Source organism: Pleurodeles waltl, chromosome 5, assembly GCF_031143425.1.
Source record: "Pleurodeles waltl isolate 20211129_DDA chromosome 5, aPleWal1.hap1.20221129, whole genome shotgun sequence".
In the NCBI taxonomy this organism is placed as follows: domain Eukaryota; kingdom Metazoa; phylum Chordata; class Amphibia; order Caudata; family Salamandridae; genus Pleurodeles; species Pleurodeles waltl.
This window is the reverse complement of record NC_090444.1, coordinates 440520589-440548581: the sequence shown is the minus strand read 5'-3', so window position 1 is coordinate 440548581 and position 27993 is coordinate 440520589. Positions and strand designations below refer to the sequence as shown.

Sequence of the window (27993 nt, the reverse complement as noted above, 5' to 3'; positions counted from 1 at the left end):
TTTTGGGTAACTCAAGGTAAGGTCACAGGGGCATGGGGGTATTCTTGAATGCTCCAATTTTTTTTTATTTTTTTATTTTTACTTTCAATAAATATCACTCAATCCAGTGATATATTTGTATGTACTTTGCTGAGACAATAGATGTATTTAATTTTACAGAACCTTTATCATATTTTGTTTACATTTGCTGCCTAATGTACATATTTTTATGGCTCAGCTTGTGCTTTGGCTCTCAGAACCCAGCCAGACCCTGCACCTTCACAACAGCCTACGCCCCTGAAATTTAGGTGCATATTTATACTCTGTTTGCGCCGGATTTGCGTCGTTTTTTTGATGCAAATCCGACGCAAAACTAACTCCATATTTATACTTTGGCGTTAGACCCGTCTAGCGCCAAAGATCTTGGAGTTTGCGTCATTTTTTAGCGTGGACACCTTCCTTGCGTTAATGATATGCAAGGTAGGCGTTCCCTTCTAAAAAATGACTCCGAGGCATGCGCGCCGTATTTATACTCCCGGGCAAAAATGACGCCCGGGAGTGGGCGGGTCAAAAAAAAATGACGTCCAGCCGCTTTTGCGTCATTTCTTAACGCCTGGTCAGGGCAGGCGTTAAGGGACCTGTGGGCTCGGAAGGAGCCCAGAGGTGCCCTCCCACGACCCCAGGGACACCCCATGCCACCCTTGCCCACCCCAGGAGGACACCCAAGGATGGAGGGACCCATCCCAGGGAACTTAAGGTAAGTTCAGGTAAGTATTTTTTTTGTGGCATAGGGGGGCCTGGTTTGTGCCCCCCTACATGCCACTATGCCCAATGACCATGCCCAGGGGACAGAAGTTCCCTGGGCATGGCCGTTGGGCAAGGGGTCATGACTCCTGTCTTTGCTAAGACAGGAGTCATGTCAATGGAGGTTGGGAGTCAAAATAAATGGCGCTAATCGGGTTGAGGCAGATTTTTTGCCTCAGACCGACTTGCCCCATTCTTTGACGCCCAAGCTCCATTTTCCCCTACGCCGGCGCTGCCTGGTGTGGGTCATTTTATTTGACGCACACCAGTCAGCTCCGCCGGCTAACGTCATTCCATAAATAAGGCGCCCGCATGGCGCTTTGGAATGACGTTAACATTTTTGACGCACAACTGCGTTGGTGCAGTTGTGCGCCAAAAAGTATAAATACGGCCCTTAGTATCTCCACTGCCCACTGCTCAATACTGTGCTCTCAAAAAACACTTATAACAGGGAGCAACGGGAGCGAGCACGGTGGAATCTCAAGACTAACTGCACTGAGGCACTTGAGCGCATGCATATAGTTAAGGCACGAGCACAGAGGACTGCTTCTGCAGACTGTGTAACATCACTACTCCGAGGCCTACCTTCAGTGAAACGTTCTTGCCGAATGTCACATCTCCCGACACTGTGAGGTGATCCAGTTCGAGCATGTCCGGGATGCTCTCGAACCGCTTCAGGTAATCTTGCACCTGTTAGAAAAACAGAAACAATACTTTTTACACGCCTTCCCGTACACAAATCAGTGTACCCTGACTGTCACATCTGTAAAGCTGCAGACATACAGAGTGACTTGTTTCAAAGCTGTGCTCTGCAGTAAAGCACACTCCGTTTCTCATATCTGAGAATTACTGGTTCTAAACTCAAGAGCCAGAACCAAGTCCTAACGATTGTGAAAAGACAAAAGAAACCCCCATTAAAAGGGAAATCATTCTCCGAGCCTAAGACTAATAAGCACAAGCACTGCAAAATACAGGAATGGGAGCTTGTCCTGTGCAAATTTTGCATTAATTTTTATACATTAGGAGTGAAAATAAAATAGTTCTTTGCATAGCTGTGCCACAGCACAGACACACCGACAAACGAAACAAGGGAGTCCCGCTTTCTTCCACCTGTTCTTAAGCCCTCCTTTTCACCTTTCTGCTTTGACACCACATAGTCTTATGTGAGTCTACTTTGACAGGCTAAATACAAGTATAGGTACTACTGCTTTAACCATTATGGTGGGATAAAGTCCGACTGGTGGCATAAATGCACTTTGCAGAACAGATTCCAGCTACAAGCAAATAGGCACTATAAAAGCATCAGAAACAGATCTAAAACTAAACACACAATAAAAGCAGATGCAAACCAGGGAGAATTAAAAGGTACTCAAACAGATGGGTCTTTCAGCAAGCCAATACATATTTCATGACCTCGAAATGAGCAATGAGAGCATCCAGTGTGCAGGAGAAAATCAGAGAGATGGACACACCATCGCACGTTAAACAGACAGCACAGAACATCATGGCTGCCTGGCGCACTTGACGATCCGTGAGGCCACTGGATGTGCTTCGGTTTTTGAGGACGTGCACCAGCACAGCATGGACTGGGCAGCAGGTGTAACTAAAGCGACTCCATCATTTATTTGTTGAAAGGCGTTACTGCTGCTCCGAATCCAGCTGTATTGGGAGAGATGGTTGGAGGCAGTCGACTCTAGGCTCAGGCCTCTTTCTCTGTACCAAGGGTGTCTATACTTTCAGCATGGACATACCGTGTGCTCTCTTAAGTGTGCTCTCTGGCTGGGAGGTTGCAATGTGAATGGTGTTGCGCACGTTCCTTCCAACTGTTACATATAGAAAGTGCTGTTACCAACCTACTTAGCATGGTAGAACCTTCAAACTTTGTGTCTCGAGGAATAACTACAATGAAAGTGCTTCATGGCATCCACAACATTCTGGATGACGGTGCTACTGCCATACTGGTGTGATTAGATCTTTCAGCAAATCTCAATACTATTGATCAGATGAAGTTACTGGCTATTGTGGAAAACTGAACTGACTTTAGAGCTCAAGCACTGAAATACTTCACTCCTTTCCTTTTGGAGAGGTAGCAACTAATGAAGACGAGGACACGCATATCAAGATGTGCCCTGATGGTATTTGACCTATCAAAAGGTTCAGTACTTTTCCCCACACTATTCAACTTTTTTCTACACACAGTGTATCAATGAGTCCGGAGTTAGTATGCAACAATACATGGACATTACACAACTGTTCTTAAACATATTTTCTGTAAACAATAGCAATAGATGTCGCACTTAGCTCTGTCGATTAAAGATTGGATAGCCGAAAACGTACTCATGCTTTACAAGCAAAAAAATAGTTTCTGCTCATCAGTCCTGAACCCAAAAACAGATTTAATCTGGCCGTCCTTAATGACTTAAAACTTTAAGACTACATCCCAAAACAAGTTTCTGAAGTTAACTTCCTCAGCTTTACTTTTAATAATACTCTACTCTCCCCCCCCCAAAAAAAAATCTGTCAGCCATTTTTTTTTTTTTTTAAACTTATGCTTACTTACACTCCTTGAAAACAAATATAGAACTCTTTCTTGGCCTGTTGAAGACTCTGGCACACGCCTTTATCATTTCAAGATTGGACACTGGCAACACTATTTTTGCAGCTATCCCACAAGCATCCTTAACCTTACTGAAAGCTGTGTTCAACTCCACATCTAGACTTGTTGCAGACAGCAAGAATTGTATCCACATTTCCCTGATCATAAAGTATCTATGTTGGCTGCCCTTCAAGCTAGGATTAAGTTCAAAATGTGTTGCCCAGCTCACAAAGTACTACACAAGAACATCCATCTACCTGTCCAACCTTTTGATAATCTTGGGAGGTAACCAGACATTAAAAGCAGGGACTCCTACACAGTGGAAGCCTCTAAGTTCGGAATTTCTATATTGCTGAAACAGTTCTTTTTGAGTACAGACACAAACCTCAGTCTCTCCCTTCACGGTCCAGCACAAAGTCAACCCCTCGTTCCTGCATTCAAGAAACACCTGAAGACCCATCTGTTCTGTCAATTTGGCTAATCCAAACCATTTTGACCTTAATCCAGCCCTCTGAGTGTATTCACCCCGTTACACCAGGCACATTCTACTTCAATAATCTACCTACTAAGTATAATTATGCAATGTGATTTGCATATTTTTGCCACCTACCTGGGTCATTGATTGTTAATGTCCATATTATCCAATATGCTGATCTATTGTAAAGCGCACAAGTCGACAGTGGTACAGACGCACTATATAAAAGGTTTAAAATATAAAGAAATACTCACCCTCTCTGATGTAGTGATCAGGTCCAGTTATTGGGTTTGGAAGACAAGAGTGTATATGATGAGGAGAAAATGTATTTTTTAAATGCCCGAAATCCTTAATCGAATTGGTTGCCACTGTGCATGGGAATATTTGCCCAGTAGACTGCACTATTTAACTGCATTCACTGGCTCACCTGTCCCTCTTCCTCACTGTTCTGATAAAATCATGCAGCACATAGCAGCTGGCATTAAAATGTTTCCTTCTCTGACATAACCTGATGGATCCAAATAGCCAACCCAGTGCTCAATTTGTGCTGTTGGTTAAGGTCGTTGGTAACCAGTCCTTCTTGGGTACCAGGACTTACTTTTCATCATCAGACACTAGTCCACAGCAAAAGAGCGCTATGCACAACTATGAGAAAGGAGGAAGAAGAGGAAGGCAGAAAAACTGAGAAAGTAAGGCTAAAAAAGACCAAGAGTGAGCTAGAGATAGGAAATGTAGGGTAGTGGACGAAAAAATGCATTAGGGCAATCAAGACTTGGCAGCCTTGGCATTCAGCAACCATAGCTTTTTGTCAGCACTGGAGACTGACTCCTAAGAAAAACTTTGGTTCCTGAACTTTCCTATTTTTACAAATTTAACATATAATAATACAGTCAGAAATGACGGAGGAGTGTTAATGGGAAGACGTGCTACTTCATAAAGGCCATTTTCACCACTCTCCATTATACATTCAGAATTATCTCAATATCACCCTGCCTTTAAGGGCAGCACCAGGAAAACAAAGTGTGCCTTCAAAATTTCAAATTTACAGCTTACCAAGCCTGCTGTAGCACTTAAGTTAGTACTAAATGGAGGTATGAATAAACGTTGCATTATTCAGATTTCAACTTAGGGTTTAAGCCCATCTGGATAATGAGTCAAGGGCTCGAACAGCATCTCCTCGCTGATCATATGATCCATGTTCTAGGAATTTCACAGCTTCATTAGTATGGTTAATTCTGCAAAATCACATCTGTTCAGATCCGTAAATGGATTTGTGTTCGAGTGACCTGCTAGTAACCTCCATGGCAATTAATATACTCCTTATTTGCACCATACATTGTGTAACTGTTTTTGTGGGACGCAATCCTAATAGTTGCAATCTGGAGGATAACAGAACTCGGAGTGGAGGGGCTTCCTGACACCACTGCTATACACTTCGCCTGTCTGGCTGACCCATACATGATGGCCAAAGAAAATCTGACAGGACCCCATCAGTCCAAAAATCGATAAATTTGAAAGGCTCAACTCCCAAGGCCCCAGATAGTAAACCTGCCCACACGAAGCAGAGGAGGTGTAAATCAGCATTCTGACACAACAGTTAACCTGCAGGCCATTGGCCAACATCTGGTCTCTCTCTAAGAGCCAAAATTGAGGAAGTCAGGTCAGATGTGGTCTTGCAGTGTCACGATTTAAAAAACATGGCGAACAGAGTCACCAAGGTGGCAGGACAAATATCTGAGCTTGAAGACACAATGAAAGACTTTCAGACCAATGTGGGGAAACAAACAGAAATCTAAAATACCGAACGACCAAGTGGAGGATGGATAACATAAAGCAGTGCATAATATTATCCCCTGTGAGGGTCTTCTGAGAGAAAGTTTCTTAGAGACTTGGATGCATACCTCGGATCCTGAGGAAGACCTGTCCACGTGCCTTGTAGTTGAAAGGTCACATTGCTTCACAAACGAAGGGCCACCTTCAGGGGACCCTCCTCAAAAAAGTGCAAGGATGCAAGGGTGCTGAATTATAAAGAGAGACAAAGCATCTTTAAGACGCCAGGGTCAGCACACCAGTAACATGACTCAACCACATCCTTATCTTCCCTGACTACATTAAATATATACAACAACAACTGAAAACATCTGATGAAATTATACAGAAATCACGTGCCCTGAATGTAGACCATATGCTTTTATAGCCTGAATGGTTCGGAGTTCTCCTTACGAGGCTAATTTCTTTGTTGATATCGAAGAATGGGCTTGAGATTAGGCAACTGAAGAAAAGATCACCTTCGACGGACAAGAGTGAGCGTGGGGGCCCACAGTGCTGCATCTGGCACACTGAAACAGAAAACAGACACCAGGGCAGCCCCTCTGAAAGATTGCAAGAGCAAGCGGAAAAAAAGCTGGAACACTATGCATTGAACCCTGGATTGGAGTCTGCTGTGTCAACTTGGACTCACAGAAAGATTCCCCAGACAGTTCATACACTCAAGCCCTAGTGAGGACTGCTCTACATAGATGAACCTGTGATGCCCACTCGTCTTCACACTGTGTTTGTGAGACGCGACATTCTGTTATGGGGGAATGAGGAATGGAATGTGGTTAGGTGCCTAGTCCTCCTGTTTCATAGGCCATGAAAAAGGTTGTGAAGTCATAACTCACCAGTCCTTCTACATCACTGGCTGGGTCTTTCTCTACTGGAAGCAACACATAGATAAGCACTGCAACAAATAGATTTAGACCCTCATTACAACCCTGGCGGTCGGTGTTAAAGAGACGGTAATACCGCCAACAGGCCAGCGGTAAAATAAAAGGGATTTGGACCCTGGCGGTTACCGCTATCCAACACCGCCACTTTAACACACTGACCGCCAGGGTGGTAACAGCCGCCGGGCTGGAGACTTCAGTCTCTAGCCCGGCGGCCGTCACAAATCCACCCTCGGGATTACGACCCTGCCTAACGCAATGGTTTTCGTGCCAAATTTACTGCCATGAAAACCATGGCGGTAGGCACTATCTATGCCAGGGAATCCCTTCCCTGGCACTGATGGGGGTCTCCCCCGCCCCCTCCCCCAAGCACTCCCCCACCCTCCCGCTCCTGCCTCCCGCACATATACACACCCACACCCGCACCCATATACACACATGCATACCCACCACCACCCACGCACACATGCATACCCACACACCACAACACAGACCAACATAGTTGTCACACACATACATCCACAACACTCACAATCACTCATTCACGCAAGCATCCAACGTGACTGACACCGCATGCACGCATCCCAAAACATACACCCCCCATCCCCCACACATTCACACAACACCCCCCACCCCACCTCTCCGGTCGGAGAACCCGACTTACCTGCTTGCAGGGGGTCCTCCGGCTGTAGACGGTCTGCGGCGCTGTTGTCAGCAGCAGCGTCCGCCAGCAAAACACCGCCAGGCCGTATCATTGCTCATGATACAGTCCACGGTATTTTGCTGGTGTGGTGGTGCTGCTGGCAGCAGCGCCGCCTTACCGCCGTCCGTAACTATGACCGCCGGCAGTGTTCCTCCAGAATTGTGGCGGAATACCATCAGCGGTCATAACACACGTTGACCGCTGGTAGCCACGGCAGCGGTATGTAGGCGGCCGTTGCCGTGGCGGTTGGTGGTCAATACCGCCAATGTTGTAATGAGGCCCTAATTTCCTTAGTTTAAAACCACATCTAAGCTGATTACTATGGTTGGATAGTTAGGATAGAATTCATTGAGGGTTTGACATGCTCGGTGTGTTAGGGGTGCTGTTTAAGATGCAGAGTTTAAGCCTGATTGACATGCTTCTGGTTTGGGAGTATAGGGTGGAGGATGGGGTAAGGAAAGGAGTTATCTGTGGGCTTGTTAGTGTTTTTTGTATTTCACGTTCACTGCTATTGCTGCTTTGACGGTGCTGTTGTCCACTGAATGCATACCTGTCTTTGGCCGAGACAGACAATCATATACTACTGTGCATTCTTTAAATTCATCTCAGGATATGCCTCTGATATCACCTTCCTGCAAGGGAGGCACCTGATGGGCACCAAGTGTAGATTATTTGCCCAACATGGCTTTGCCACAGTCTTGCACGGCAGATTCTGGAATGAATCATGGGGTGTACTGTCATACTTATCAAATAGATCTTAAAGTTCGAAACCCTTAAAGTAAAAAAGAGACCCACTGGGCCAACATTAAATCGTCTCGGGTACCCGAAGTGGTCAGCAGCTGACCATAGTTAATGTGTATCTACTCTCTCCCCTGACCACGGCATTCCTTAAGGAACTTCAGTCCAACCCTGCTCAGACGCAACTGGGTGACTCGTGTTTGGGGCAGGGACTTTCATGGTATCCTGGATAAGAAAGAAAATTCATCAGCTCGCTCACAGAGCAATCATCCGGTCACTGATTTCACTGGTTGCCTGGATTTGGAGGATGCTTGGCACCACATTCATCTAAACAAATGGCAACTAGGCCTCACAAGTTATGTTTGAGGATTTTCTAACTCCTGAGGCCCCTCAATGATCTCCAGCATGTCACATATACTATTCTGGTGTGAAGGCGATCAAACCACTTCCCAATTGAGCTTACTTTAGGTAGTGGTGGCAGGGTGCACAGGCTGGAGACTCAATGCCTGGTGGTTTAAATATTCCAAAACCCTGGTGCACCTAACATCAGTGGCGGATAGATATTTTTGAATCAATACACAATCAGTAACATCTCCCATGACTATTGGAGGCATTTAAGGTTGCTTTCTGGGCTCAGACGATGAGTTGCATGGATCAACACAACCAACTACAGAAAAAGAATATGACACAGCCACAATCTCTTCTTCGACTCTCCGGCCTGAAAATGAAAAATCAACATTCAAAGCGCTACATCACATTGACTACAACAAAACCGTTCTGGGATGGGCACGCATGTGTTGGGTGGCTGTCCAGGGTTGGGTTTAACACCTAGCAATAAAATGGACTATCTCCTGAACTAGCTGGTAGATGCGAGCCATGAAATTTGGAATGTTCCACTGTTACAGAGCAGCAGGTGTTAGCCCAGATCTTCATTCTTAATTCTATTAAAACTTACTCTCAGAAAGTAGTTTTCCCCATCTGGATGAACTGCAGAAATTTTGGAGGACATACCGATCCGTAATCTGTTGCAGATAAATAGGATCTGACTCAATAAGCCTCTCTTCGCCACAGACCTTGAAGAGGACCTCTGTGAGCTAAAAAAAAAAAAAAGGGAAAATCTAGGCCCCAATGAGATCATGGCTGAGAGTGGTAAAGACTATACCGCACCTCAATGCTAAGTTAAAGGTGTCCACAGGGAAGGGCTGCATATCCCCCGAACGTGCAAGTGACTGAAATCAACGTCATTCACTAAGCTTGGCAGACCTTGTAATCTTGTTCTTCCTATAGGTCTATCTCCTATAAGACTATCTCCTTCATAAATGCAGAGGAAAACATTTTGGCAAAGACCCTTGTTAATTGTCTTGTCACAGTCATCAGAAGTCTGGTGCACCCAGAACAAAAGCTTGGCTTCATGGGCAATAGGTGCATGAGGCACAATATCCCTTGGTTCCATTGTGCCCTGGAGATGGCGCACACTCCTTATGGTGGATTCTGAGAATGTCTTTGATTACATTTAGGCCCAAATTCTCTCATCCACATGCAACTCCTTTACACATAACTTACAGTTTGGGTATCCTCCAAAGCATTCCCCATAATGAGGGGGACCAAACAATGGTGCCCACAATCTTCACTTCTCTTCATGTTGCCTACAGTCACTGGATGAATGGCTCCAGAAAGAAGCCCAATTATGCATATTTGAGTGATCAAGGAGGATTGAGGGCAGGGTATCTCTATGCAGATGACCACCTTATTTATCTCCAGGTCCCAGATTGGTCTGGTCCCTGTGCTCTCTGAATACTAGAAGTGTATGGTGAATCTTCTGGCTTCATGGTTAACAAATCCAAATCTGTGACAAGCCCAGGGCAGAGTTCAGGGGAGCTGGTCTGGGCTTCCAGTTTGATTGTGGGGACAGGGAACTTCATACCTAGGGATATACACGATGGCTCAGACAGTGGAAATTTGGTGGAACAGAATGGCTTCCCTGCTGCACAGCCTGCGTGGCAATCAGACATTTTGGTCCTCTCTTCTCTCTTTGATGGGAATGGTGGAAATACTGAAAATGGTCTCTCCTCCCAACACAATGTAAATTGCAGGATTACCCTCACAATATTCCTCCTGATTTTTGGTGTGATTTAATTTGCTTTACACGCCTTCTTATGGGGCAAAAGGACTCCCTGGGTAGCAACAAACTAATGGCTATCCTGGCTGGATGACTGGATCCACAGTGATCAGACAGACTCCATTTACTGTTGAGTAGTGGGTAATGGGAGATGCACACCCCCTTAACTTCCTATATGAAGGAACCATTCAGCCCAGTCTTTCCTTTATATCTACCATGATTATTAGAATGTGGAAGTAAAGGCTGAAGACAGAAAATTGACATGGCGTCTAATCCTGATAACTATTGTGGCATGGCACTATGATGGAACAAGCATGTTCAGTCCCTATAAGGCTTTAGGAGTTGGGACACTATATCCAGCCCAGAGGACCTGCAGATGCATAATGAAGGTAGATCCATAACAGAATGTAAATGCCAAAAAACTCCTTTGCTGACCTGCCCTACAATTGCAAATATCCCACACAACAATCAATCATTTTGTTATCTAATCTACTGCTGATGCATGCCCTACCACCTCACCTAAAGTTTTAGACAACTGGTTGTCAACCTGTGGTCTAAGGATCCCTGAGAGTCTGTGAAGCCTAGTCAGGTGGTCCGCTATTATTCAGAAAATTAAATGTTAGCAGGTTACTTTAGTATATATTCATAAAGATGCAACATGTAAAATTGAATATTTTAACACATTCCGTAAATTTGAAGGAATCTGAAATTGGAGGCTAAAATTATGTTAGTATCCTCAGAATGATTTGCGGGAGCAGTGCAAGTGCATCTAACAAAATACAGCATGGATGATCAGTGGCCTCAATCAAATTTAGAAACGCTCTAACCTTTCCATTAAAATTAAAAATGTGTTTTGTTTATATTTGTTTGAGAATTAAATAAAATATTTAATCATTTGTGTACATGTTTGAAGAATACTTGTTTCTGCATTTTTGTGCGTATTGCTCTGCAGTTCAATCACTGAAAGTGCTTAGCCCAAGTCCCCAGGCCTCCGGGAATGACTCAGTGGAGATCTCTAGATTACAATAATGATTAAGAGGGCGTCCCCGGATTCAAATAATGACTAAGCAGGGCTCTGCAGTCATCATGACGCTAGGAACTACTGATTTGGACAATTTACCCGACTTTCACCTGCTCAAGGCCAAACTCCTGACTCGAGAACTGGGGAAGCACAAGATCTCCCTTCTCTACCGTCCCTGCCTGTCACAAGTTTTGGGAGTATGATTTTGCCATCCCAAAGAATGAAGAATAGTAGAAGCACTTTAGGTTCAAAGAGAAGCAACTAATGTTGCTCAATTCTGTTTAATTAAATTAAAATACTTTAATCACATATACTGGACGCACAAGAAACTAACTCCCCATATCTTAATCACATTGTGGTGGAAACCCACTAAATGTGCCAGGTTGGAGAGGGATTCTTGCACAAAAGCTGGTCATACCAGAGGGTACAGGTGTTCTGGCAGAGCATTGTACAGCCCTTGTCCGATATCCTGGGCGGCCCATGTATCTTGCTCTTAAGATTACACCATTTAATACCACGCTGGACATGGACTCGAATAGCTACGCTTCATACATGTTTATTGTGGCCAGGAGGTGGTGTACAGCAGATTCTGCTCACTAGACAGCTGAGCCTGTGGCATGAGTCACATGGCTTTGGAGCTACCCAGTGTATCAGGTTAGGGGCTGCCCACAAACACTCCACAATATGGGAATCATGGGACTGTTACAAAATGACTGGTGATGTGACCCAGGATAGTGTGAAAGGTACTTGACTTCACATAGAGAGGGGCCCCAGAACCATTAAGGAGGTGAAGGAATGCGGACATGCAACCCAAACTTACTGGCACATATCATGAACTGCAGACACTAATGCACTGTTTGAAGCTAATAGGCTAGGGGATGTAGCTCTACTTTGAACATGTGGTCAACTGTCAGCAACAAGTGAAAAATGCCAATAAATGTGTTTATTAAAAACACACAACTACTACAGGAATAACCTATCTACTGCAGTAAAGTGCCGCTTTCCGAACCTGGTCACCCCCATTTTTTGCCTGGTCTTAGATGCAATTTTTGACTGAATGTGTGCTGGGTTTCTGCTAACCAGGTCCCCAGTGCCCAATCTCTTCCCCTAAAACTGTGCAATTGTTCCCCAATTGTCAATACCTTTGGAACCACCCCCTGTAAATACCTAGTAAATGGTAACCTTGGTACCTAGGGCCTGGGTACCAAAGAGGGACCCCCAAGGGCTACAGTGTGTATTGTGCCACCGTCAGGGGCCCCTCACCTAGCACATGCAGACTGCCTTTGCAGGCTGAATGTCTTGGTGCAGCTAAATGTGAAAACACAACATGGCACACAGCCTGTGTGCCATGACCCCTAAACACGGCATGCAATATATGTAAGTCACCCCTACAGCAGACCTTGCAGTCCAAAGTCAGGGTGCATTATATTACACGTGAGGGCATATCTGCAAGAGCATACATGCTGTTGCTATGTCTGTGTCGATTCTTAGACATACTGAGTGAACAGAAAAGCCATTTTAAGTAAACGTGCTGGACACTGGTCAATACGAGTTTCCCAGGTACATGATGGCTTCACTGAAAATAGGGATGTTTGGTATCAAACATCTCATAATAATAAACCCACACTGATGACTATGATAGATTTATTAATACATGTACCCAGATGGCACCTTAGAGGTTCCCCCTGAACACCTACCATCTACCTGTGTGCTGATTGACCAGTTTTAGCCAGCCTGCCACCACCAGACACGAGTCTGACACCCCCCCTCTCCTACAACCCCGCCACGGGTGAGAGCTTTTGCTCTCAGGGCAGTCCTAAACCAAGCCTGCTTTGGGAGAGGTCTTTACAAACCCCACCCAACAGGATGACCTGCAATCCTGCATTTCAAGGCAGAAGGCTTCAAAGAAGCCCACCGCCCTTGGTATGCAGATCTGGCTTCACTCGCAGTAGAGATACAGACACCCCTGCCCCAGGGCCCATTTGACACCAGGACAGGAGGGCAATTTAGTATACAGAGAGGTGTGCCCACCTCTTAGGTCAGTCCCACCCCTAAGGTGAGCTGACTGATGTGGACACTACATTTAGAAATCTGCCATTTTAGTGCAAGCAAATTTAGGAACTCTGAGACAGGGTTATGCCCACTTTCCAAAGAAGTGGTCAAATAGAGGGTGCATGTAGTGTATTGGTTACTACCCAAAACTCCCTGAAACGCCTCTAAATTCAGTATTTAGGGGAGCCCTTGGTAACAGGAAAGCAGATTCCTGCTGACCTACAAAAAGGAAGGACACCCAAGAGCCACAAAAGTAACGACCAAGGAAGAAGCACCTGACTTGGGCTAAGCCCTGCCTTCTGTTCCCACCTATTTGTGCCAAAGTCCATTCGGCCTGCAAGCTGCTGTGCCCTAATAAAGCCTGGGAGGCCTGACTGCCTTCAACAAAGATGCAGGAACTCCAGGGGAGCATATTGCAGGCACCCCAAGACATTTGCGAGGACTCTGGGCCACAGAAAACCCGACACAGAAAAGCGCCACTGCACCTGTGCTGCGTAGCCGAGTTAAAGTGAGCCAATGCTGCCCTGGTGGTCCCCCAGCCTACCAGAGACAAAGCCCACCTTGGACATGCGCACTGTGAACTCACCAACACTGCCTGCAGACAGGCCCCATCAACCGAGAGTGCTCTGGTGGAGAAAAACCCGACTGCTCAGGACACCTCCGCATCCGTCGCCCCTGGCCCGTGGAGAAGAGGACTGAGAGTGTCCCCTCAACCCCGGACATCTCAAGATTGGAAGCCACTTGTTGGTTCGACCCGACTGGATCCCCCATCCTCACCTGCGGCATCTTTTCAACTGGACCAAACCCCAAAAGAGTAACAATGGGCCCCGACACCATACTAAACCTCTGCACCCGGTCGCCCCAGTGCTTCCCGGTGTGACCTGTTCATGTGATCCTTGTCCAATACTTACCTAAAGTCCAGGAGAATGGCCTCTTAAGTTGCTGTTCTGTACCTGTTTTGTTGTCTTTGTTTTTCCTCCAGAGAATAACATTGCAGTTTCCAGAAATTGCATGGTGTCAACTTTACAAAACTGTAAAGATTTCTCTTGCAAAACGTACTTACCTGATCGTATGGATTCCTGTGCCAAAACATATATAAACATACTTGTTATTTATTTATTTTTAAATCGGTGTGGGTAGCCTTCTTGAGTCGTGTGTCTCATTTTTTGACTGTTTATGTATTTGCAGGTGTCTAACAATCCTCTCTGATAAGCCTAAGGCTGCTCGACCACACTATCCCCTAAAGAAGTACCTTGGAATTGCCAGAGCAAGCCCCTGGCCACTAGGCAAGGAACCCCTGGACTCTTTGCATAATATATCTCATTTTGATATAACATATAAAGAGCCAGCTTCCTACACAGACCAAAACTTAAGAATGTGTTTCTCTTCTTTAATAACATGATATAAACTGGACCAATGTGGCATAAATGCTCAGAGAACACACCAGATTAAACATTCACCAGCTCATTTATTGGCTCCATTGGGCAAAAGTAAAGCATGATCTATTAGTGGTGCGATCACTAAGTGATGAAATGGCGATTGATGCTCTTGAATTGAGGCTCCTGTTTTATATATTTATTTACTTTGGGATTGGCCCCCAGTATTGCTCATGGGTATGACCGATATTAAGAAACCACAGAGGTGGGGAGGGGGAGTAGTGTGTGTCACAGAAATGTGGGCTGAATAGGGGAAGGAGGCAGAGATGCACCTCATTTGCTATGGAAATTGAACAGTTTGCCTTTTGAGAGAGGGGGAACCCCGAAAGGAAATAAGGTTGGAATAGAGATGGGGGCTACAGATAGTATCGCCCTGTACACAGATGAGGTTCTTCTATACGTAGCACAACCACAGAATACTATCCCGATACTCTTGCAGGTCTTTACTGGTTTTAGTAAATGTTCTGGATACAGGACCAATTGTTCTCAAACCATAGTAATGCTGATCAAAGCCTGGCAGCCTGAATGCTGGCACACTGTTGCATTTACCTAGGTATTGATATCATAGGTGAATGTAATACAGCCTTCACTAATAACCGTCAAAAAGTTCCTGCCAACTGTTGGGATGACGCAAGAAGGTGGATAAGACGGACCCTCACACAGTGGGAAGGCAGTTATGTTCAAAATAATCTTGCTGCCAAAATGTACACATATCCTACAAAACACTCTGTACATGGTTCCGGATAAGTATTTCAAACAGAAAGAATAATTGTTACCACATATTGCCCTGACAACAAAAAAATCGATGTGGCTACATTTTCGGTGGGAGGTGGGGCTCCCCAATATCCAGCCTTAGTGCTGGTCGTGAATGACTGGTGTACCCTCTGACACTCTAGTACTGCATCTGGGATCAGTAACAGAGGTGTGAAGGAGAGCTATGTCAATATATGGGTGGCTATGGAAGACAACACTGTTAAAAGTGTTGGTACAACTAAATAGGTTCCACAGTGGCACATTACTGATAAAGTGGGTGACACAATAAGCCCTGGGAGAATTAAAATGTTTGCACAAATGGAAGAAACTGACAAAAACATGAGAATTCAAATAACACAGATGAAGCACATCCTGGCCCCAATCACGATTGACTAGACGATCATACCCAAGGCTACCTCTCAACGGAAAGGATAGCTTTAAAGCTTATGAAGAGAGCCATATTGTACACTTACAAAACACCTCTACACAATGCCCCGGACAGCGTGAATGGCCTGTGAAAGAGATGAAGGCAGAACTGGCACAATGAAAAACAAACTGGGAGGCAGCCTTGATGCACCTAAGAGATATGGCCATAAAAACTAGCCTACCTCTCTTTTGACTCAAAATCCTATACAGAGCATATTACAACAAGAGCAGATTTTACAAAATCCGATTAACTCCAGATTATCCTTGTGTGAAATGTGGAAAAGGGGCAGGTACATTCTTGCACAAAACATACTGGGATGTGAAATTCATACTGACGGGAAATTAGTGACACTCTATCAAGGGTCCTGGAAACAGAAGTGCCACTAACCACAATACATGATCCTAGGTATCCTATATTACATTAACATGCCGTAAAATAAGATGGTCATGTGACCCCTTGGCCTAAGGGTGGCCAAGAGGGGCATAGCCCGAAACTAGGGTAGTGCCAACCACCAGACTAAAGCAACATGGTATATAGGAATGGACCAATATATGGGTACAGAAAGGGTGGCCTTTAAAAGTAGAGGTGCCCCATACAAGTTCAGAAAGATCTAGGGACCCATGCATTACACTTTTTTAGCTTGAATGAACTGGAAAATAATATGACACATGAGTGGTTAGGACTCCCCTAATAACTTGATGGAGGGCTGAGCCTGGGAGGATCAGATTAAGGGGATGGAGGTCCATGAGGTGGGATATGTGGTTTTGAGGCTTCCACTTCCTCGGTGCCCCTTCACTAGTGTGATGAGAGGTAGACTTGTGGAGGGCGATTTGAAATAGTGGACTCATCAGACAAACATTCTTTAAAAAAAGAATGATGCTGTGTCAATTTTTAGCATTTGAGTATGATTATAGAGTAGTGGTAGAAGCTGTTTGGGGTTCTTCCATCCAGAATGTGATCATATGTGGTGCTAAAGTCACTCTTAGATAACAGGGAGATATAAATACAGGAATGGCTACAAGCAAAGGATATAACATGAAATTTCAAATGCCAAAAAAGAATGATGCTGTGTCAATTTTTAGCATTTGAGTAGGATTATAGAGTAGTGGTAGAAGCCGTTTGGGGTTCTTCCATCCAGAATGTGATCATATGTGGTGCTAAAGTCACTCTTAGATAACAGGGAGGTGAAAATACAGGAATGGCTCCAAGCAAAAGATATAACATGAAATTTCAAATGTCAAAAGCAGAATATGTGTGATTTAGGATATGGGTGCCTCCTGCCGTTTGAAAGAAGTGTTATTTAGTCAGTGTTATTTGCTTGGAAGTTAAAAACTACTAATAACTGCATTGTAAATAGAAATACCAGTTTTCCATTTTCACTGTAAATCTTTCACTCAGTATTTTAAAAAGCAAAAAGAAGCAGAAATTAAGTCTTACCCTAAGGGTCTTACCATACTGTCAATCATGTCTGCGAGATCAATAGTTATGCATATAATCAGAACCCCAATCATAAAATATGCCATTGTGTAATATGCCATACGTTGTCATTACCCTCCGTTTGTGAAAGTCACAAGTTGCCAGAAGCAGTAAAATAAACTTAATCTTATGAGCTGTCTACAGATGAACTCACCTTGGTGAAAGAGCTCCCCAGTTTGACAAGCGGCACAGAGGGGAACTCGCGCTTTTCACTCATGGTTAAGGATCCAGCATTGAGACTATACAAGTTAGACATTACGAGCAGAAGGTCAGATGAGGTCTTCACTGGTAAGAAACGGCTGCGAGGCACGTTGATGCCCAAAGAATTCTCAAAACTTTTGATCGCTGCACCGACCGCAGTCTCCAACTGAATAACATTTAATCCTCCATCTAAAGTCTGGAAAACAGAATATAAAAGTGCACTATATGTTTTAATTTGATCCAATCTATTAATAGTTCAGCTGTAAATAAGCATAATTAGCCTTCATGTACTATTGCATACAGGAAACACGTTTGAGTTCCAAACCCTTTAAGAACAGCAGGACATGCCCCAAAGTAATAACATTAATACTTACTTGTTTAGTAAATTCTGTATTCTTTGTGGTCAGCTTCTCCCATTCATAATATATTGGAACAGCATGGCCAGCACTAGAATATGTGCCAAAGCTACAAACTTCATCAATGGTCCATATGAATAAACAAGTGTCTTACCTTCAGCTCTCATAAAAGTGTTAAGTAGTAGTGACTGTCCCAAGAGATATGAAGCATACAGGCCAGAAGTTAATGGATGCTCCATAAAATTCTAGATAATCATATTCAGTTGATGTAGTGAGGTTCTCTTGAGAAGATGTGCAGTGATAGCACTGTCTGCAAAGCATACGGTAATGTAAAGCAACTAATAACAAATGTGGCTTTAACTAAGGATAGGCCATTACAGGAGGACACAACCTCTAGTAAATACCTCATCTGTAGGAAATCAATAATCAGAGGCCAAAGTAGGTGACTTCGTTGTATCCTTAAATAACTTGTTAATTCGCTTTTTGAACTGTACTTGTCTTGTCTTTAATTGTTGTCAGTCACTAATAACAGGCTGTGTGTCAACTTGTCCGTCTGTAATGTATACTTTCTTGTCTCTGTGGCAGAATGACGGCAGGCGCACTGGCGCAGCCACTGATCACACAACACGAGTGACCCTTGCAAAATATATTTTGGCCTTCGTGACGTCTACTGGGAAAATAAGCAGCCGAACTTGGTGCGCATTGTGCCACCCTGGACGCGAGATCTCACTGCCATGACCTCCAATTCACACCCCTCAGCTGTCACCTCCAGCCCCCCACCAGCTGCGACAAAATGTTTTCCTTCCTTTCCCCTGCACTTTGGTCCACTTATTAATAAGCCTTTAGATATGAAGATGTGTGTGAGAAGTGCGACCACGTGTGTGTGTGTGTAGATATATATATTTATATATATATATATATATATATATATATATATATATTTCGTCCGACCTCTATAGAATGTGTACCTAGGGTTTTTTCCTTTGCTTACACCGACATCCCGAACTGCTGGACTTCTGTCAGATGGGAAGCACGATAACGCATAATAATTCGGATGTGTATGTAACAGATTCTCAGTAGAGACTGGTGTCCCCTAGGGGGTACTGTTGACAATTTAGAGGTAAAGCGTCAAAAACACAAAATGCAGAAAAATTGTGGTGATCAGGCGTGAAGCTTGCTATGCGTTTATTTCAACAGAATAGCCTTACATGAGAGCCGGATTTAAAGGGGCTTGGTGACAAAAAGAATGAGAGGAGACAGGAAGGAGAGAAACAAGAATACATGACAAAAATGTTAAAGTTATTGAGGGGTACTAGCAGAACACTGTGTTAAAGTCATACAAGTTTGCACCTTTTGCATAAGCTCTTCATTTTTGTTGGCTATTTAAAGCTAGAAGGGGACATTTTACCAAATTTCCTTAGTAATTCAAAATTTGCTATACATCTGAAGGAAAATGATTCAGGACATTTACAAAGCATGAATTAATAATGTAACTGTACTGGAAATTGCAGACCTTATTAGTATGTTTGCCACAGTATTTAGAAACCTGCAAAAAGGAGCTACTGAAGGTGTTATTTGCATCTTTGCATGTATTTATTACTTTATGTAATAACGCTTATTTTTACTAACCATGTTGGAGACAAAAGTGTTCGTTTGACATCATGGTACAAAAAGTCCCCCTAAACTATAACTATCTCCTTTTGCTCTTTTGCTGCTCTTCACCCCACAACACAACAACCCCAGTGCTTAAGGTAAGGAAACTGATGCTATATTATTTTTACATGGTAGTTAGGGCTGTATGTGGTATACGTGGTGGGTGGAGCAGGTGCACATCAGTATCAATCTGAGGCACGAAACTGTGTGATCAATATTAAAGGTAGATTGGAATGTTGGGAGTTCTATTGAAGACAATGTATTGGCTTAGTTTAGGGATTATAATGGCTGGCATCTGTTTCTCCCTTTTTAATTTAGACTATTCTACTCTCAGTGGATGGAACGTAATAATACCTATATAGCCCAGCTGCCTCTTGCCATACTGGTTATTAAAGGCCCTCACCCTTACCTTGTCATAGGCCCTCACTGTTGACTCAAGATATACCTCTGGTTTCAGGGCCTTCAGCAACAAGTATGTATGGCACACCGGGGCAGCAGATTATAAGGCTATATTTTTCACAGTCATGTTGTGCAAAGGGGAGCTGCCGGAGATGCATAGCAGTAATATACATGAGGCACATTTATACAGAAATTAGTTACGTTTTTGCGCACCAAACCTTATACAGTGTACTTTGATTATTGGCAGGTAACTTTTAATATTGATAGGACACCATGAATACAGTAGAGCAACTACTTACAAAGCCATTCATTGGACTGAGACATGAAGAGAACCTAACTGTAAAACAATTAGGACCTGACCGACCAGACCTAAAACTATAACAAAGTGCCCAAGACAGAGGGAAGACTTACAAATGTATTTTCTCAAACACCTGGCACACAAAAGTTGATTGACTTATAGGGAGTACTTCAACAAACTCTCTGTTCTGCTTCCCCTGCTTGCTGTTTGGTGGTGACAATACTTAGACAAAAAAGGAGTAATAGACCTGAAGTACTTGTCAGATAAAATAAAGAAGCATGGACACTCAAGAATTCATATGGAAAACCTAATGTGACTGGGAATGTTAGGAGACACCCCGATTCAAGCCCACATAAGTGATTTTTGTCGTTTTGGTTTTGTTTGATTTAGATAAATATTACCTGTTTTTCTAAACTGGTGCAGCGTCCAGTTTGTAGTCTTTTCACAGTATTACTGTGTGTGTTGGTAAAATACTTTACATTGCTTCTGTGTTAAGCCTTCCTGCTTGTGCCAAGCTACCAAGGGGGTGAGCAGGGGTTAACCAGGTGTTTCTCCTTTGCCCTGACTAGAGTGGGGGTCCTTGCTTGGACAGGGGGTAACCTGACTGCCAACCAAAGACCCCATTTCTAACACAGGCATATTCAGAGGCAGTATTGATTTAATAGCAAGCGTAGACAGTGAAATGGAAGCACATTCATCGAGTGCTACAGTCTTTAAGGGCACCTCTAAAATTATACAAAATGAACTTCTTGAGTGCATGCTAGAGATTATAAGAATATTTATTGTCCAACAGCTGAAAAACACAGACTTTGTGGCAATTCAGGCTGATGACACCACTGATGTGGCCACTAAAACACAATCCGTAATAATCTTTTGGTACCTTGGCAATGACAGCAAAGTTGTGGAGAGGTTCTATGTTTTCACACATTTAAGAAACTCTAGTGCAGAAACCATTACTTAAGCTATACTACACAAACTGAACTTGATTTTTCAAAAGCAAAAACTTGCACAAAGCTATGATGATACTTCAGTAATGAGTGGAATCTTTGGTGGAGTCCAAAAAAAGAATTAGAGCTGTGTGCCATAATGCCCATTATGTGCACTGTTATGTTCATCATCTTAATCTTATTATGCAACAAGCAGCAGCAAAGATCTCCAAACCATAAATGTTCTTTCTAGATGTAGGAGGCATAGCAGTATTCTTCTCACATTCCCCCAAAAGAACAGAAGTACTTCAGGAAATTGTGGCCAGAAGGCTTCCAAAGGGATCCTAACTCATTGGAGTTTTCACATACATACAATCAACTTAATATTCCAATGTAGGGTTAATCTTGAGAAGATTTTTGACACCATAGAATCCAATTGGGACTTTGAATCCAAAAGTCAGAATGAGGGCCGTGTCTTCGAACACTACAAGACAAAGAGTTTCAGTTCTTTCTATTTCTATTTCATGAAATAACACCTCATGTCGAAATATTGTAAAACCAGTTACAAAAAACATGAAATAGATACTGTCTTTGTGAAAAGAGCTACCAATCAGTTTGTCACCAGCGAGAACAAAGTCAGAGAAGGGATTGACAATTTAGACAGAAGACTGCCAAACGATACTAGTTTCTCAAATCACAAGAAAAACATCAGCAGTCTGGTCCGAATTGCAAAGGAGATGTGTAAAATTATAGTTGTGCAAGCAAAGGAACGTTTTTCTTTTACAAAGCATTTGGTGCATGCCATATTACTGTAAAGTGATCTGTTTACAAACTATGATGTTTCCTTCTCTGAGCAAGCACTGAATGAGGCTGTGAAAGCTTATTCTATGCTCAACAAAGAGGATCTGAGAACTGAGTTAGCTATACTGTACTCAATGCATGTGTATCAGGAGACCACTGGTGCCATTTCTTTGCTTGTTTTAATTCAGAAACTTAATATGGAAAGTCATTTACAGAGATTGTGGCTTTACTAAAAATAGTCATTATCACTTCTATGACAACAGCAGAGTTGGAATGATGTTTTTCCACTTTTAACAGAATCAAGACATTCCCGAGGAACACCATGATTGAGGAAAGACTGAATGATTTAGCAATGTTATCTACAGAGAGAGACCTTGTTAAAATAATCCCAGACTTTAATGTTCAAGTCATTGAGAAGTTTGCATCTATTAAAGACAGGCATGCTGATTTTGTCTACAAAAAGTGAACAATATGTTAATGCTAACATTTCTTGAATGCTGCTAGTTTGTGACCTGCTCAGTTGTTCCTCATCTGCTGTACAGATATCGGCAACACTAAAATCACTGGTGTATGCCTCAGTTTAATGTGCCTAATGTTTACTTTATGGTTGGTTGTTCTCAATGAGACATACAGGTCCATGTAGGGTGCCATACTACCTTTTAATGTTTATTCCTGCTGACTCACTGTGTCCAGTCCGACAAATTACAATAGCTTGTATTTCCTCAGTAGATTTCATTTCTAAAGGTATATCAATAAATAAAGAAATCTGTGTGGTACTCAGCACTGTAATCTCGAACTCTGTTATGAAGTTTTATGGTTATATTGAACAAGCAGCTACCTATGTTATCATATCAAATCTCTTTATTGATGTCATAACAAACATTTTCACAATTGGTTTATTAATCTTCTTGCTTTCTCAAATTTGCTTGAAAATGCACCATTTGCCTACTCTTTTTTAAAATTTACTAGAGGGGAGAACCCTTACCCAGATTCCCCTTATGTCACTTGGGCTCACTCACCACACTCGCTCGCCACAGTGCACTAACTATCAACTATTACGCCCCACCACTTTCAAATGTCACTAGCCGCCACTGCTGGTGTGAGGTATCTATGAAGATCTCTCAGAAAAGCAGTGAGAGCAGTGGGAGACTGATTTCTTCAGGAGATAAGCGACACAGTATTAGGGAAAGTAGTATAAAGGCAAGCGATCTACAAGAAGGTAAAGTGATTTGCATGTGAAATAGGTGGTGGTTAGATGGAGCAATGATGGGCTTAGATTGGGACTGGGGGAGGGTGTTTGAAATTAGCATAAATTGAGTAGATTACCTTGCTTGTGGGTGGGATTGAAGTGGGTGTAAATTGAGGAGCGATTAGACAGAAGCTGAAATGCTACCCAACACATCAGTAAAGTATTTTGTAGACTGGTGAAAGCATCATCGCTTGGTGAAGGCAATCAATATTTGTGCAGCATAATTTCAGCCAGTAGTCATCGGAATTTGTTTTATATGTAGACGGAAACAAAAACATTTCCCTAATGGAAAGGACCTGTGATGATACTATTGGTGAGAAAACAGCTTGCCATCCTTAAGAAAACACTAACCAAGGAGAGTACGATCACATAGTTGTACTTTACTAAGGAAACACCTCAAACAAAAATATGAAATTGGTTTTGGAATAACAGTAAACAGGACATGGAAGGCAAGTACAATCAGGAGTAAAATGCGGACATGCTGGCATAAACCATGTTCATGATATTTTGAGGCACCTTTAAAACACATTTTAAATAAACGTATTTAAGAGATCGCTCCTTTAAAGAAATGCAAATTTCTTTTTTACAATACTTCATCATGGACGTCATATTTAGGGGTCGCAGCTGCAACCCCTTATTTGCCCCTTGCTCCCCCTGGCCTAAGAGGTAGCAACACCAGTGCCAGGAACACAGGGGCAGCTCGTCCTTATGGACATTGTCTGGGTCTCCAATCCTTTTTTTGTATTTTTTTATTACAATAATAGATAATAATATATTATTCAATATTAGTGTAATAAAAAGTGGGGTACAATTAACTGGAATATGACCCTTCTTGGTTGCTGAGATAAGCAAAAATGCTTTTAAATGTATTTTGTGTTCATGTGTGTAGGTGAGAGTGTGTTTATATTAGAATGTGTGTATTGTGTGATTTGGTGTGTATGTGTATGCATGTGTATGAGTGACCGTAAAGGTCAAATGGCGAGTGATGTCAAATGGCGAGTGATGTCACTTGTGCCACTCCAGGCCTTTTGGTGAACTGACGTTCATGGACTTCATTTCGCTCCGTGTTCTCGCTTTATGAGCTTCAGCGCTTTAGTGAGAAAATAGTGTGGCTCATACTAAATGATTCACAAATTCGCTGCTTTTAATATAGGCATTACAGGTTTTAGACATGGATTTAATAAACACCAACTGTATCTGTTTCTTTAAAAAAAAAAAAAAAGCCTTTTGTTATTCTTACCTTGGGGTTAACAATGATTTCCATATCAATTGCATTTTGTTCCTGTAACCTTTTAATTGCCCGCAAAGAAATCCACAAATTGTTTGTGTTGAAAATTTTAAACTTTGAGACCGACTTGAACTCGTCCACGTGTTGCTTTGGCACTTGAGCGATTTCAACCAGCCGAAGTTTTCCTTCATATTGTGTGAGAGTACCACCCTGAAAGGGAAGAAATGAAAACAATAATGTAGGTTTTATTCTCTGAAGGTCTGCCTCGCTCGATAGAGATTGACACACAGATACTGTAGGCATCATGCTAACTTAGATGCCCTTGAAGACCTTGAGACCAGAACCTGCAACGGTAAATCTCTCTCCAACATGCAGTTGTATTTAATCTTCCATATATTGTTTTTTACATAGTTGGATTTATTTTCCAAAGGTAACATTAATTTGTACCACAAATACCGTACAAAGCAGCAACATTCTGTGTATGGCCACTGGAGGTGGAAAGAGAAAATGTTCGGTGACCGAGGGGTGAGCACTGCTAGATATTAGGACATGGCCATTACAACTGTAATACTGAGAGGCGTGTATTAAAAGACAGGCTCTAGAGGTAGGTGGGCCTTGTGATGAGGTTAGTTCATCCCTTTTTGCACCGGTTTTGTGTCATGAGGGCAGCTGGAGAAAGAATGGGGTCACCACTAAGCTGACTGGACAGGGTGGTCCTGAGTAGGGGGTGCTAGCAATTCAAAAAACATGCACTTGGATAGAGTGTAAAGCGGATGGGAACACGACATTGGTGAAGGTGTCCGGAAGGTGGGGTATGTTAGGTCACACTGGAAAAGATTCTTGGATGTATGGACGTGTGGTGTCATGGGCTGCTGTGCAGAGCATGATGACGAATTTAAAGAAGGTCCAGTCTTTCACAGAAAACCAGCAAACAGTGTAAGTCTTGGAGGGGAAACTGGTGTTTGGGCGGTCATTTTGATAAACTCATAGAAAGCAAAACCAATGTTTTCAAGAGGAGGCGGTTCTAGCCTCTACAGTGGGGTTATTATAACAGCTGTGAGTCTGCTCCGGGCACCGAGCGGTTGTTTGGTAGTGTTTAAGAGGATTTGAACATTAGTGCATAGAGGGCAACCCAGCATCAGTGACTGCAGGGAGGCTCCAATATATTCCGGAATGAAGGTGGGTGGTAAAGAAAGAAAGTCTTTGTCTTATCATAGAAGAGGCCATAGGAGAAGGCACGGAGAATAAGATAGCTCAGAGGAAGATGGTGTTTGAGGCAACAGCAGGGGGACCAGGTGATTTCCAGGGGGAACACCCAATTGCAGTGGAGAGGTGTAGCAATGCAAGGAGATAGAAACAGATATATTACATGTAAATGAGGAGAACCAATTGAGTGCTGAGTGGGTGATTTTTGGAGAAGCAAAAGTAGTACAATGAAATGGCTGTTCGCATCAAGAGCACTTGAGTTGTTCAGGAGAAGAACAATGGAAAAAAGTAAGTACCATTCAGGTGAAGCTGTACCCCTCTGTTTAGAGAGTTACATAACAGATTTCAGGGAGCTGTGAGTATTGTTAGAGGTTAAGGTAAAGGCTGAGTTTATTCTGCTGAAGTGCAGCTTAGAATGCTGCTCCAAAACAGGGAGATAATGAGGCACTATAGGATGCAGGAAGGATCCCTTACATACGGAAAGTCGCAAGTCGAAGAGGAATAAGATCATTCTGAATATGTTCAAGGTAGCCAGGAGATAAAGGCAAGCTAGAAATTATTTTTGAGCATGGGGCTGAAAAAAGGAAGTGAAGAGGTTGGGGGGTGGGGGTGTAAACAGTAATATGAATAATAGCATAGTCTGCAAGAGTGGTTGATGATTTGAGGGGCGTGGGTCAGTGCTTCAGAGATAACATTAAGCTCAAGGAGTTCTTGAAGTGTGTGAGGCCGAAGCAGCCAATGAACAGAGGTGTACGAAAGTTGTGGAAGTGTTTTTGGAATCAATCCCGTCTTCAGTGACGGCTGTGAAAGGATGGGTGTTTAGGAGTCGAAGTGATCACTAATAAAGACTCTCTCCCAACAGGCCGAACAGGCATGTTCATAAAAAACAATATGCAAGAGCATTTTTGTTTCTTAAAAGGTAAGCCGAGGACAGTGGTAATGCAGAAGGAGAAAGCTGATGTGAAAGTGTGGATAGCGAGGGCACGTGTGGATAAATCACAACTTACTAAGCAAGCCAGTGACAATGGGCAGAAAGGTGCAAAGGGGAAGATGGTGGGTGTAGAAAGTATAGTGCATGGTTAAAATCAGATGGTTGGTAAGTGAAATGTGATGATGCTAAGCGAACATGTGTTTAAGTCACTGATACACACAGTTCACCAAGGCACTCAGATGACCAAATGGACACCACTGTGCAAATAGGCAGTGGATTCAGTTTATACAGAAGAAGTAGATACAGGTAACCTAGCAGCACTTGAGCATGACACACCAAATGGCAATGGGTTACAGTTCATGAAAATAGAAAAAAGGCATAGATTACCGAACAGTAAAGTTGCACAGAGCAAGTAACAAGGAGGCGAAAGTTCAACAAGCAGCAATGTACCCAGTTCACCAAGCATCAACATGATACAGGTTACAAAGAATCAGTGAGGTGTAAGTAACCAAGTAGCAATGGGCAAAATTCACAATAAAGCAGGTATGTAGCACTATTCATCAAGCATCAATGGTGCAGAACTCACCAAGCACCTTTGGGGTAAATTGGCAACAGAGCACTGTCCACAAAGTGGCAAGATGGGCCATTTCTCCAAGAGGCTCAAGGGCAACAGTTGGCAAAAATCACTGGGTCACATTTCGTGCATTTATGGAATACCGTTCAACAAGGGGCAATGAAGTACAATTCACCAAGCTGCACTGTCGTGAATTCATCCATAAAATATGTCGGAGAATCACTCACAAAAAAAGGGCAGGCATTGGTGACTGGGGTATGGCAGGCATGCCAATCACAGATATTGTGGTCCTTCCGCACCGGGAGAATTATGGGAGGGAGTGGGGTGGGAAATCACGGTCTCTGGAGAAAGCAAGACTACTACTTTCAGGATGGCGAGACAATCACAATGGTGACAGCCAACATTTTGTTTGAAAGCAGATAGACCACTGCCTTTTGAAGCTAGCACTGTTTTTATGTGTGTACGTGGGTTGCTGTCTTAGATCCTGATGACCGTAAGCGTGGATTTTATGGAGGAAAGAGAGGAATCCCACAAAAAACAGTAGCTCTTCTGGGACTGCTTTGCAGTGGGTCCATAAGCTCGTAGCGCATGTTAGGCAGTCTGCACTGGTGGAAGGTTTTGATGAAAAGTCAACTGCTCTCTCCCTGCAGGTCCATTAAGGAGCATTACTGCATGATTGTATAAAGACTCATCATGACTGGAATGGGGGGGGGGGGAGGCTGGACAAAACCATAGTAAAGGCAGGATTGTTGCTGGTTATGGGCAGAGGCTTTTTTTCATGGCTGAGAATGTAATTTTTTTGCATTGCTCGTATTCTAGATTCTGAAGGCAGGATGTGTGTTTCAAGGGTGAACAAGAAAAAGAGGGCAGCAAGACCCTGGTTT

At 43.2% G+C, this 27993-nt stretch overlaps 1 protein-coding gene across 6 annotated transcripts in view; it reads right to left on the bottom strand.

Moving 5' to 3' along the window:
• UGP2 (UDP-glucose pyrophosphorylase 2) overlaps positions 1-27993 on the bottom strand; it is a 440011-nt gene that overhangs the window by 23991 nt on the left and 388027 nt on the right. For all 6 annotated transcript variants that reach the window (XM_069234231.1, XM_069234233.1, XM_069234232.1 and 3 more), the window contains exons 7-9: positions 24411-24608; positions 17442-17684; positions 1369-1473 (exon numbers count right to left, since the gene is read on the bottom strand). In XM_069234231.1, coding sequence (XP_069090332.1) covers positions 1369-1473; positions 17442-17684; positions 24411-24608 — 546 coding nt within the window. The remainder of the gene's footprint in view (positions 1-1368; positions 1474-17441; positions 17685-24410; positions 24609-27993) is intronic.